The sequence below is a fragment of the Onychostruthus taczanowskii genome, unplaced genomic scaffold (assembly GCF_017590055.1).
Source record: "Onychostruthus taczanowskii isolate IOZ18803 unplaced genomic scaffold, ASM1759005v1 scaffold1, whole genome shotgun sequence".
NCBI classification, from domain to species: domain Eukaryota; kingdom Metazoa; phylum Chordata; class Aves; order Passeriformes; family Passeridae; genus Onychostruthus; species Onychostruthus taczanowskii.
Window position 1 is genome coordinate 11,821,350 of NW_024496525.1, and position 13,399 is coordinate 11,834,748.

General features: G+C 39.1%; 1 protein-coding gene across 1 annotated transcript in view; it reads left to right on the top strand.

Moving 5' to 3' along the window:
* The first annotated feature begins 7,278 nt into the window (after positions 1 to 7,278).
* AQR (aquarius intron-binding spliceosomal factor) overlaps positions 7,279 to 13,399 on the top strand; it is a 49,354-nt gene continuing 43,233 nt past the window's right edge. The window contains exons 1-6 of the mRNA XM_041399356.1: positions 7,279 to 7,442; positions 8,421 to 8,477; positions 8,768 to 8,808; positions 9,813 to 9,848; positions 10,895 to 11,015; positions 12,328 to 12,468. Of these exons, the coding sequence (XP_041255290.1) occupies positions 7,347 to 7,442; positions 8,421 to 8,477; positions 8,768 to 8,808; positions 9,813 to 9,848; positions 10,895 to 11,015; positions 12,328 to 12,468 (492 nt within the window). The 5' untranslated portion in view covers positions 7,279 to 7,346. The remainder of the gene's footprint in view (positions 7,443 to 8,420; positions 8,478 to 8,767; positions 8,809 to 9,812; positions 9,849 to 10,894; positions 11,016 to 12,327; positions 12,469 to 13,399) is intronic.

Consider the following 13,399-nt stretch of genomic DNA (forward strand, 5'->3'; position numbering starts at 1 on the left):
TCTCACTCGGCTGTGGTCTGCTCTCACACACCCAGAGCCAACAAGAAAATTAGTGAGACAAGTGGGAGATAGACACAAAAGAAACTTAATTGAAGCTATGACACCTCAGGCTTCAAACCAAGATGCTGGATCTAATGTTTAGTTTTCCTGACTGCCTCCTAGTATAAATGTAAAACTCCAAAAGTCATAATCTCTCAATAGTAGCTCATTTAAGTAACATCTACCTAAGTACAGTTGGATGACTCTTAAATCAATAAAGACTATGGATACAGTGCATCTAATGGCCCCTTGTAATGATGTTGAAAATGCCTAGACCTCCTAAATAACTGAAGTGGTAATGGTTCATATTCCTAGCACAAGGTTTTGTGGATTTTTAAAGTGTAAGTTTTAACTTAATAGTCTGGTTTTACGGTCTGATGGCTGTGGATGAGATGTGTCTGAGAGGCAGTTATCATAAAGAAAATTGAAATTACAGAAGGGACTTTTCTATGCTCTCCTATAATGTTCTTTCTCCAGGTTAAGCAAATAAGTTGTATTTCTTCACATAATGATTAGTTCTGTCAAGCAGCTTTTAAACAGCTTTTTTAGCATCTGTTAAAAAAGGGAATCTTCAAAGTCCATGGAAGTGAAGGAGAAATCAGTCTTATGACAACAAAATCACTGACAAGAGAACTGATATCTCCTTGTTAAGAAAGTATTGTTCTATCATAAAAGCATCATTATGCTGAGTTGTCATGCATCTCAAAATGCTGTTTTACTTCTGCTCTCTGCCATTCCAGTTCCTGACTGCTCCCAGGATATCCTTATGGGTGGCTTGACTCTTACACACTTGCATGATTTGGATACGTGGCTGACATTTCTCCTCTCCGCTGGAATCCTTCCAATGTCCCTGGTGCCAGTCTGTATGGCTCTGCTAAAGCCCATCTGTGAGTTCTAGCCCGAGTCACGGAGCTGGCTGTTGCCCATGTGCTGCCATGGGGTGTAAAATAGTGCCCAAGGATGTGAGTGCAGGAAGATGTGAGAAGCTGACTGGTGATGATGTAGGCTGTAGCCTGTCATTCTCCACTCTAGTCATCAGGGTGTGCCTGTGGCACTGGAACGTTCCTTGCTGACATGGTGAAGGAGGAGAACAGACTACCATGGCCACTGCTATTTAAAAAAGTAAAAGACTGTTCCTAAACTAAAGAAGCCAGCTATGCATGATGTCTCCCCTTTATACTCCTAATGCCCTGCACTCAAATCCTATTGACATAAAGGAAAACACTCTCTCGATGCTAAGTGGCATTATTTTATGTCATTTTTTGGAGTATCAATTTTAATCCCTATTATGTGTTTGCAAAAACAGCTTGCTGAGCCACAGGAAATCAGATTATTTCCTCAATTTCTAGTTTATTTTGTTTCTAAGACGATCCTGAAAACACAGCAGAGCAGAGAGATTAGTTAGTGACAATACAGTCCTCCTAAATGAAGCAGAAATCTGCTAAGCTATCTAGCCACTCCAAGTGTAGCAGCCAATTTGAGGATAATTTTTAAGATCAAAACAGGTTAGGATTTTTTTCATGACTGAGAGCAACCTTTGACCAGTATCTTGCCAACATTGTTTGCTATAGTGTACTATACCTTGTATTTTATACTCTGGGTCTTAAAAATAGCAGGTACATACTTGGGTAGTGAAAATATCTCTGTAGGAATCCCCTCAGGTGTTGAATAATGTGTCTGATGCTAATGCAATTAGTGGAGGAAAAAATGTCTATTTGCTAATAAGCTAAAATGAGTTGTTGGGTAATGTTGTTGTTTATATTACAGTAGAAGAGTTTCTTCAATAAAATGAATTATTAAAAGTCAAAACATTTTTTTTTTTTGTATTACACAGGTGTGAATTTGCTGTTTTCCATAGGCATTCTGTTTTATTGCCATTTTATACTCCTTTAAAATCCTGAAATGCTAATGGAAATGTCTACCAAAAACCTAGAAAATAAAGGATGAAAGCTTTAGGAAACTGGAGCTAACTCTTAGCATCTTAGAAGTGCTGTCTTGATTGAGTTTTATGCTGCATATTAGACATGTTACAGTTTTGTCTGCAGTGTGTATTTTTTTCCTTGATTGTGAGAAGAGAGATGTGATCAAGAATGTACTTTTGCAATGATGCTGCAAACAGACCCAAATTTCTATAGCACTTCTCATGCCAGCACTAGCAGAAAGGAAATTATTTGCCTTAAAATCTCATTTCAGTGATGAAATTTCTCCATCAAACAGATTTATTTCATATTAATTTTTTCCACACAGAAAAGTCATCACGTAAAAGCCTCTCACAGGATTTTTAGCAAATATTGCTAGAGCTTTTCTGACCACTAATCTCAACTTCTTACCACTGTTCTCTCTCAGCTGGCAGGAACCTAGCTAGAAGTCTCTGAAGCAAATTAGAATAGTCCTGAGTCTGCTCTAACTTGAGCTGTTACCCAAATGTGAGCCCAGCAACAGAAAGCTAAGAATGACACAAAGTCTCCTCTTTCACCATCTCCTTCACTAGAGGCACTGCTTGCTATTCTGGGATATAAAAGCATCTGGGTTGCTGAATTAACCATATTTTCCTCTAGTCATGAGCTCAGAATATCCATTGAAGTTACTGTAAGTTTTGCACAAAAATCAAGGGCAGTACATTGGCCAGAATGTGTGCTAAATAAATATTTATACACAAATCAGAATGCTACTGATGGCTTCTTTACACTTTAAAATTCTAAATATTTTAAGAAGCATCTGTTACTAAACTGAGGCATCATTTTTGAAAGTACCCATATTTACTGAGAGGAAGTACACATATTTAATGAGATGAACACAGTGATAAAAGGCTTGGACTAGAAGAATGCACATAAATAAAATAGTAAAACCAACGTGACATGATTGAATTAAAGCTGTAATGAACAGCCTGAACATTTAGTTTATATGAATATTAACTGCTATGAAGGATGACCCATAACCAAAGCAATAACCCCCTGTCATTGTGCCTAAGCTTTCTATGTGTTAAAGGATTCGTCTAATCTTTTTTGAGAAGATTTTCCAAATTTTATTTACCTGAAAGCAGGTTTAAATCAATATGTTTCTTCTATAATTTCAACAGGTAAGAGACACAGAGATTTCAGCTCTTCTTAGCTTAATGTACATATTATTTGATTTACATGCCGTTCATCCCTTCATCCCTTTCAAAAACTTATTTCATATAACTTAGCAAGAAATATTTCTAAATATTGCATATTCATAGTCACTTTGATCCTTTGGTTAGAAGAAAAGTTGTACCTGCAAGTTGGTATATTTACGTGATGCGTGATGACACTTGAAATCCTCATATGTGAAGATTTCGCTTTCAGAGCTTTTCAGAGGGATGCCTCTTGACAAATCTCATGTGCACGTGCAAAAGTCAATAAACTAAGATAAAAGCTGATTTTAAAGTGATGTGTTTCCCTAAGCTTTACAGACTTGCTTCACAGAAAGCCTACCCAACATATGGCTTCGTGTCACTCAGGCTGAGATTCATCTGCCTGAAATCAAGGTGTGCAGCGTGCAGTTGGGTACCTCCCCGAAGCTAAGTGCACACATGTAGTATGATGCAATGCCATTAGGCCAGATAACACGTACCCATACAGCAGTGAGATGCAACCCACATATTTTGACCCCCATCCTGAGAAGCACAGTTCTAGTAAAAAATGCCTCATAATTTGCAAGTTGTGCACAGAGAAAGCACAATTCAGTCATCAAAACTTAGCTGGTTTTGACTTCCTGCACACAGAGCATGGCTGTCAGAACACTCAGGGCTCACTTTCAAAAAGGGAATGTAAACTTCCCTTGGCCTCTGAATTATGGAACACATGGGCCAAGAAACACTTAAGGGTGTTCAGTATATGCAGAAAGGAGAAAAAACTGCTGTTGAAAGGGGAAGTACAGCCACAGTCAATGATTTGGGAAGGAAGAAGAGTCTCCATCTATCAGGCCCCAGTGTCTATCAAGAATCAGTTGAGGCCAAAGACTCAACAGCCTTGGTCATGTACCGGGACTTTATGCCTAGCTTGAAACTGTACAGCAACAAAACAACTCCTGGATGGGAGAGCATGGGGCAGTACAACAGTGCTGCTGTCTGTGAGCTGCTCTTCTCTGTCATGAGAGCGGTGTTAGTATGCCCTCAGCTATGAGGGAACAGAATCTTCACACTGGAAAGAAGGTTTTGGTATCTTCAAGTCCATCTTATGTCAAGGCAATGTTTGTTCTGCTCCCCATGCCACCTGGCCAGGTGACAGCAGAGTTGTGATAGTAGCCACCCCATCATTCCAGATCAAAGAGCCAGGAATAGTCACTGCTGCTCTGCTGCAGTGACCAGGCTGAGGCACATGGGGAATCATCATTCCCAACAGAATGCTTCCTTGAAGGAGAACAAGTCTGTTGTTCACCAAACAAGATGCCTGTTCATAACTCTGAAAAAATTTGATGACTGGAATGGGCAAGATCATGCCATTTTGCATGCTAAGTACAGTGCTGGTATTTTTTACCTGCTTTGGAACAAAACTTTCCCATACAAAGCTGCAAGATGGTATCCCTACACAGAGTCTGCATCTTAGAGCAGAGTTTATGTCTAATAAGCTGAAGTCTAAATCTTCATGTGATAGACAAACAGTCAAAAGTGAGACAGTGTTTATATTAGAAGTATGGCCCTGCTGAATCTATGGCACAGCAGAATCTGCTGAATTCACTTGTCATGTCTCACTGATGACTCTATAACAGTAACAAACAAAATCAATGTTTGAAATCTTTATCTATTAATTGTCTGGAATTTTCATTGCTAGGAATTAATATTTTCTGTGACTCTAGGTAGAATCTAAAATAACCTGCATGGTAGAAAATAGATAACATAGACACAACTCCTGCTGATTATCACTAGGAACCTCCTGTACTGGTGGAACTGTGCTCAGGAGAGTATAACTGAAATAAAAAATAAAAACAATGGCCAGCTTACTGCTGACCTTGGTTTACATGGTTTACAAAGAAAAGGAGAAAAGCATATTTTTCCTGGTTACAATAATATAGAAGGGGAAGCATCCAAAACAAGAGGAGCTAATTACGCAAGAAAGCAGCATGGAATATAAATTGACCAGGACTGTATGCAGACTAGGAATGAATAATAGTCTTGAAAACTGCATCTACTCAAATATGTGACTTTTAAATAATACATGTCTTCATTAATGAATTAACAGGTTTTTGAAAGGAATGTTTGATTTTCTTGACATGTTAAGCCAATGAGTATAGAAAGATGGAGAACTTCACAGAAGGCTGCTGGGATGATGGGGTACAGGGTTTTTTGTCTCCTCAGTTACAAAGGAGTTTGGAGTGGAAAGTGCCAGATGTGCCTCCACTCTGGGGGAAACTGAGTGTAGGAATTCAAGAGACCAGTCTTATTAGACAGTTGTGAGCTGGGGTGAGATTTGCAGATGGGACAAAGGTACAACATTATGTGTCATTATGCTTGGTCTCACCAAAATTCTTTAAAGGTTCCCCTGCTCTTGAGGATGAAAATAACATATTTTTCCAAAGCACTAATTTATACTTTTGCTACTCATTTGTAGTCCAACTGTCCCCAGCACTCTCTAAATAAACAATACCCTGTATAGAGAAAAAATAATGTATTATTTATAGGAAGAGGACCTTTGTCACTTGATTTGACATTTTCACTGAGGGCTGTAATCCTACTGCCTAACATTAGGCATCTAATATTAGTTTCTGATATCAGAAGCTCCTTCAGAGAATGAGAGCACTTAGATTAGTCCTGACTTGCCCTTTGGAAGGACCTCTGGTGCCACACAGACTGTAGTGAGGTTGAAGACAACTGACCTCCTCACTGGGACACCCAAATGCCAAAGGTTAGGTAAATGTGGATTCCTCCTTGAGGTTTCATAGCTTTGAGAACATATGGAAATTTGTGGGTTTTTACAGAGACCTTGACGATCCATCATAACCAGAAGATTTAAGTTAGCATTGCAAGGCTGTTCTAGAAAATTCACAATATTTTAAAAAATTTACAAAGTCCAAAATGCATTTGCCTCTCCTAATTTTCCCGTCTTAGCACAAATCAAACTTTTGGCTTCCATCTGAAAGCCAGTTCAGAAACTTTCCTATTTTCAGCCTATATTTATAGGTAATAAACTTACACTCCTTTGTCCTTTTTTCTCACTGTTGTGTAGCTTCAATTTCAAGCCTTGTGATTTAAAAAATTTGTTATTGATACTTTTGTAAATTTTAAATTTTACTAGTTTTCATCTCCCTGGATCTTCTAAAGTAAAGGCATGCAGTAGGCATATCTATATGAATGTAGCCATTGTCTGATCCTATTCAAGGTACTGTCATTAATTTTCCCATTCCCATTGTACATTCTAATTCAACTTCAAAAAGAATATTTAGTTTAACCTCTGCTTGAAGAAATGAAATGGAGATCACCTTGATATAAAAACAAAGGAGGTCATATTCAAACAGGCTTCAATGAGACCTGCCTGGAAGTTTAAAGCACTCAAGTGGCAGGTGATGGATAATGAGCCCAGAAACAAAGCACAGTAACTTCCCTGGGGAGTCTGTTAATTTCCTCCTTAATTAGGGTACCAAATAGAATAAGTTAATTGCAAACCGCTCTAAAGCATTACCAAACTGTTGACTTTCTTGAGCATGCAATTTTGCCCTTGCACCTCTGCCTTTCCCGTAAGGATCATACTGTCCAACTCTAAAGTAAAAGGCCTTAATTACGGGCCTGTGGATGGGACAGAGTGCTCACCAACGCTCAGGAGTCACTGGCAACTGTTTTATATTAAAAAGAGTGTGGTTTTTCCACGTTAGATGGACAGAAAGCTGAGCTCTAAGTGACACATAAAATAGGAGTGCCCCTGAGAGTTAGAAGGCTGACTGTGGCAGCAACCCCGTGCGCTGGCAGCCTCCTTCATCTGCCGCAGCCTTTCAACACCGACTCCTGACCTCCGGCCGGCGGCAGAGAGGGAGCTGTGGCTGTGCAGGGAGGGAGCTGTGGCGGCGCAAGGATGGAGCTGTGGCGGCGCAGGATGGAGCTGTGGCGGTGCAGGGGGGCAGCTGTGGCAGCGCAAGGATGAAGCTGTGGCGGTGCAAGTCGGAGCTGCAGCGGCACGGAGGGAGCAGCAGATGGCGCGGCCGCCGCCCGCCTCCCCGCGGCCGCTCCAGCCCTCCCGGCCCCGGAAGCGCTCCCGCCTCGCTGCTCCCGGCCCGGAGATCCCTCCCTCGGCCTGGCCCGGGCTGGCGGCGCCGAGGGACCAGGGCCTGTGCCGGGCGGCTCCAGCGGCGGCACCATGGCGGCGGCCGCGGAGACGGCGGCGTCCTCGGCCCCGCCGAAGAAGATCGTGGCGCCCACGGTGTCGCAGATCAACGCGGAGTACGTGACACAGGTAGGGCCTCTGCCGCGGCCGCAGCCGGCGCTCGAAGGGAGTGCCTCGGTGTTTAAATAGCCTTTGCAGGCCGTGGGTGATGGGGAAAGGGTTTTGCTTGGTCGCAGTTGACGAGGGATGGGCGCCTCTGTCATGCACGAGAGGGTGTTTCCCCCCGCGCTTCCGGGCCAGCGGGATTTACAAAGCAGCGCTACCGAACGCATGAGTGCAGTACAGTGTGCATCGCTGTAAGGCGTGTTTTAACTTGTGAAAAGCTGCCGAGAGTTCCTTGTTGGCTAAAGTTCTAAGTGATTTTCTATAAGTCTTCTTGCTTTTTTTCTTTCTGCTTTTTCTTTTTTTTTTTTTTTAAATTTTTCTTGGAAATCTGCTCACTTTCTTTCCAGAGCATCAAGAAGCTTGAATAAAGTTGCATAGGAAGCCCTTGTCATCACCGCCCAGGAGTATTGATGAAGTGATGGCTGCAGCAAAGAGCCTTAAAATGCGAGACTTTTCTATATCGCCTCTAGTTACTTGTCAGGTTCCTCAAGGAAGCATAATCACTAGCCACTTGGCATTTGCAGTTCCTGAAAGATCATGGCTTATTTTTGATGGATTTGTTAGATGTAAGTTAAGAGTAGGAAATGTTTTTTAGATAGCAGCCTATGCATCTGAAATTTTTTCCAAAGAATTACATTTCTGTTGAAAGAGGTTTAGGCATAAAAGCCTATAAACAGCAGTGCTTATCAACCTTAAATGGTTGATAAACATTGCTGTTAAAAAACATACTTTTGTTACTTATAGTTAGCATAAGCTGAAAGTAAGCAAGATACTAGTGAAATAAAGTTTGGGGATGGGATATGCTATGAAGGTGTTTTATCATTCACGTGAACATGTATGTATTTAACCATTTTTTTTTTTTTCCCTTGTGCAGTTAGCAAATAAATAATGAACATGTATGTATTTAACCATTCTTTTTTTTTTTTTTTTTCCCTTGTGCAGTTAGCAAATAAATACTGGGCTCCACATGTGAAGAAAACATTGTCTTTTGATGTAAAGGTAATTACTTCTGCTGGAATTTTGTTGGGGGCCATAAAAGAGCCAGTCTGTGTTGTGCCAGTATTTAGTGTTGCTTATTTTATATGAGACAATAGGAGACTGCTTGGAAGGTCAACTTTTGCTTGAGACACTGTAATTTGTTATGTATTTGTAGTTTATAAATGTAGGCACTGTTTGGAAGGGATGCTGTAGTGTGCAGTTATTTTGTGTGCTATTCAGAATAAAATGTCTTCATGCATTTTGAATTGTGTTAGTGGGTATATAAAATTCTCTTAAATTTTTTTCCATAGGTCATTGAAGATGTATATACAAAAGAAATTGTCAGGTCAAAGTAAGTACAGCGGTTGCTTTCTCTTATTTACCACCATTCCAACATTATCCACGTTGGAGTTGTTTCTAATAGAAAATACTTTCTATTGATAGAATACTTTCAAACTCATCTATGTGTTAAAAGCAGATGAAAATTACTCAAGTGCATTTAAGTAATTTAACCATTATGGTATTTCAAAGTCTGAATGTGGTAACAAGAGAGTTCCTAAGCCCGTAAAACTTAAACATGATGGTTGGAGTTAATTTTTGAGACCCTTTCCCTGGTAGTCTGTTGTCTTTTATGTTGGTTTTGTTGTGGTGGTTATAGAAGGCTGTTCTCTTCTTTTGTCACTAAGGAATGTAAAGAAAAAAAACTGCTGCAGAGTGCACTGCCTCTGGCTTCCTCCTCTGTTCTGGCTGCTGTTACCAGATTCATCAAGGGAGAGTAGATTCAATGAATTGTACTATGGGGGAGACAAATCCAAGATACACTGCATTCTGCAGCTCTCTGTGCAGAAAAGAGGTGTAACTGTAGCTGGAGCTTTTTGGGGAAGATTGAGCTCTGCAGAGAATTCTCTGTATTATTTCTGTATGAAAGCAGTCTAACAATTTGTCATATGGAATCAAAGCAAACTTCCATCTCCAGTCATTAAGAAAAAATACCATTATGAACAGATTAAATATATAATTGTAGTTTTCCTGGAGACACTCATCTGCTAGCAGTTGGTATCATCAAGGCTATTAGAAGTGGTGTTTTCATATTTAAAAGACCTGTGTTCATCTCTTTAAAATGTGAATTTAATTGCTTAATGAGTCTCTATGAACTTTAGCATCTCCAGTGTTACAGCAGTTGCTTCTGCATTCAAGTGGCTGCTATTGCATGGAAATATCAGGACAGAAATAATTCCTGATTATTTCTACAAGTTTCCTTGTATAATGAAATAAAGGAAAATATAGTCATTTTCCATGCAGCTGTGTGTGGGAGGCTTTCTTTCCTGTGTTAATTGATTAATTTTTCCTTTTTAGGTTTGCGATTAGAAAGATAATGCTTCTTGAATTCAGGTAAGCTAATGGGAGGGAAATTTGGAGTTATATTTTCATAGGAACCTCACCTGTAAAGGTGAGAAGCAAATGCAGGCAGTAAGACAGTTTGAAGGTAGTGTATTCCTTCATACTTCATAAGGCCTTGAATTGTGTACTGGGGAAAATTAAGTGAGGAGAGCTTAGTTTAAAGAGGAAGTAATTCCGTAAATGTAAGTGACATCTCAGAGTGTCTTGTTTTATGATTCTCAGTTTCTAGTGTAAGTGGAGCACCGAGAAAGAGAGTATGAATGAAATAAGTGAAAACTTGGGTCTGTAATTTGGAATGTATCATTAAGCCTTAAATCAGAACACACTGAAATCAGAGAAGTTTTTGGATTATGTCTCTTACTATGAGGATAAAAATGGATTGTGCTGCAGCAGCATCATTAACATGTTCTTCTCTTGAAAAAGAATGGAAGTCTATTTAAACAGTCGTTTACAACTGCTGCAGACTTTCCTGAAAGAGCTTAGAGTATGTCTAAAATGATGTAAAATAAATATTATCAATATGTACTTAAACCCACTATGTTTTATGTTCTGTTTGATTATTTTAACTCTCAAATCTTAAGAAACAAATATGAGATGTTTCTTCTTTGAGGTACATTCTTTGTTTCAAAAAGGCTCAAGTCCCTAAGTTAGTGCCAGTAACTACAAAAGGACAAACTTCTCTCAGTTTTTTGCATCTTAATTAGAAAAAGCAGAGAGGAGAAAATGTAAATTGTGGTTAAGGGTTTGACACTGACAAATGGCATGCAATTGACTTCTAGAATTTGTATGTCAGCAGTAGCCCACAGTTAGAGGTTCCTGTCCTTTGTGTGAAAGTGTTAGTGTCACCAGTTACTGAGTCTTAACAAGTTTTGCTTCAGTGACCTAGATGAGAGGTAACTTGAGGAACTACTCACAAACTATGAAGATAGCTTTCGAGGGGAGGAGGGAAAAAACCCCTGTGGATAACTGCTTTTTTAAATGAGTGACAGATTATGTGGGTGGCTGCAGCTAATGAAATACTCTTTATCTCTTCACAGTCAGTACCTTGAAAATTACCTATGGATGAATTATTCTCCAGAGGTGTCCAGTAAGGCATATTTAATGTCAATCTGCTGTATGGTGAATGAGAAGTTCAGAGAGAATGTCCCTGCGTGGGAGGTAACTGATTTCAATTGCAGCTAGAATTTACTTTGATCTGCAAGTTGCAGCTTTTACAGCGTGCTCACTTACAGTGACAGAAGGTAGAAGAGCTTGTAGTGTTAAAAGGAGATGGTGCCTCAGCTGGAATACCTCATGTGGTGTTTTAAACGTTGTATTCTTTTTTGGAGAAGGGAATGGACAGGTGAAAAGTTACTTGATCCCTTCTGGAGTGAATGTCCTTAGCACTAGCATTTGCTTGTTTGGCACTTGACAGAGGTTGGGTATTTACTGGGAAGTTCTTGTCCTGATATTGAAGGAAAGAGAAGGGTTTCTGTATCTGTGTATTCAAGAACGCACCACTGAAAGTCTAACATATTTTCCAATAACGTCTTGCTTAAAATATGTGAATATTGGTTTCTATCTTTTTATACTAAAATAATGTCTTACTTCCTGTATGTGTATTGTTTGGATGGGGTTTTTTTGTTTGGGCTTTTTGTTTTGGGTTGGGTGTTTTTTTTTTTTTTTTTTTTTTTTTTTTTTTTTTTTTGTAATAATAGGTTTAGAGATTATTTAATGTTTCTACAAGCAATCCAGGTTTTACAGGCCATCTCAACAACAGAAGCCTATGTATACATTCTATGCAGGCATCATTTCAGAAGCACGCTTACTTTAATGTGTGTGCCATTACATGAGTGCTGGCAAAGCACAGAGGATTAATAACTTGCCCATATATTATCTTGTGTGCTTTTCTTCTGGCATACGTGCTAGAAGTAAAATGACAGGTGCATGTTATGTTCCAAGCAGCTTAGTTAAATTTATTTGGTATATGACTGCCCTTGTAAAAGAACTATTTTATCTTGCTGATTATTCAGTTTAATCTTTTTCCTGCTCAGGTAGCTCAGTGGAAGTTCCAGGACTATAATTAATCTCTGGTGGTTTTTACTTGCTCACTTCTTGCACGTCACTTAAGGCTGCTATGGCCTTGGCCAAAACCTACCATGTATCTTCTAGCTGGGAGATGTTAGAGTATTGCTGTGCAGTCATGAGCTGAACATTCCCACAAGACTTCATCTGTGCTTTTTGTTTAGTTTGTCCTGTGCATCACCTGTTAGACTATGCAGAAGGTATAGGGGAAGGATCCCTTGTCAGGAGAGTATCATTAATCTGTTTTGCTTGTGCTGCCTGGTTAGAATAAATGAAAATGAAAAAAACTAATCCCTTCTTTTATAGATTTAAATGGATTTAGATAACTTCAGCTATATTATGTGAATGAAGATTGAAATTACTTGTATCAACCTGACTCAGAACTACTTTCCTCTTCTATTCCTAGACATTCAAAAAAAGGCCAGAACATTTTCCTTTCTTTTTTAAACGCATACTGGAAGCATCGCTGGTCGAAAATGAGAGTGAGTACTCTCTGCATGAACAGACAGTCCTGCTGCTTTTCCTTGATCACTGCTTCAATAGTTTGGTATGTTAAAAGTAACTGTAAATATTTCAGTGTGTTTATGTTGTTTTGTGTTTGTAGCAGTTTAATTTCAGCAATTTCTTCTTACAAGGCAGATGAAGCAAGATTCCAGTTTAAGGAAAACACAGTACCAGAGGGCTTTTAGCCTGTGTTTGACTCTTACTTATCTGTCTGAACACATTTGCTTTTCTCTGACATGAGGTCATAGATGAGACTTGCAACCGAAGGATTGGCAGTTAGACTGTTAAAATACAGGATTTAATACAAATTTTTTTATTAAAAATGGTGCTGTAAAATTTATGTATTTATATTTGAAAAGGTGCTTTACTTTTAAAACTGATTAGTTACTATGGTGCTCTTTTTAGTTTGCCTAAGAAATAGCACAAAAATTATTTCCATTAATTACTGAGAAAGACAGCGAGGTTTTTTTCACTTTTGAAACCAGGTTTAGATAGAATTTTTATCTGCAGTTCTCCTGAGTTAGTTTTAAGAAAGCATTAGACCAACTTGTGTTCTCAATCTATGGTTAAAACAGAGTTAAAAGATCCTAAGTAGCAAGCAGGAGGAACAGTTTAACTGTTATATGAAGCACTGCTCTCTAACCTCTCTTGCTACTGGGTTTTTTCCTTACTTACATTTCATGTGGGGTGTATTATCCAAAGTCATGGTCTGCACAAATAAAGTTGTCTCTTGGACAAAACAACATAGAAAGTGTATTAGTTGATTTTGGGATTAGGAATGATTTTGGGAACCAGTAACCATCTTGAACTTTACATGCATAGTTTATTGAGATACTATTTTTCTGTAGTGGCCATGGTACAATGCATCTTCATTTAAAATAGTTTGATGGTGACCACAGAATCCTTCTTGTAGAGCACATTTCTAATACAACATGATAAGGAACCTGGTGAAAATATGCCTGTAAAAGCACGCT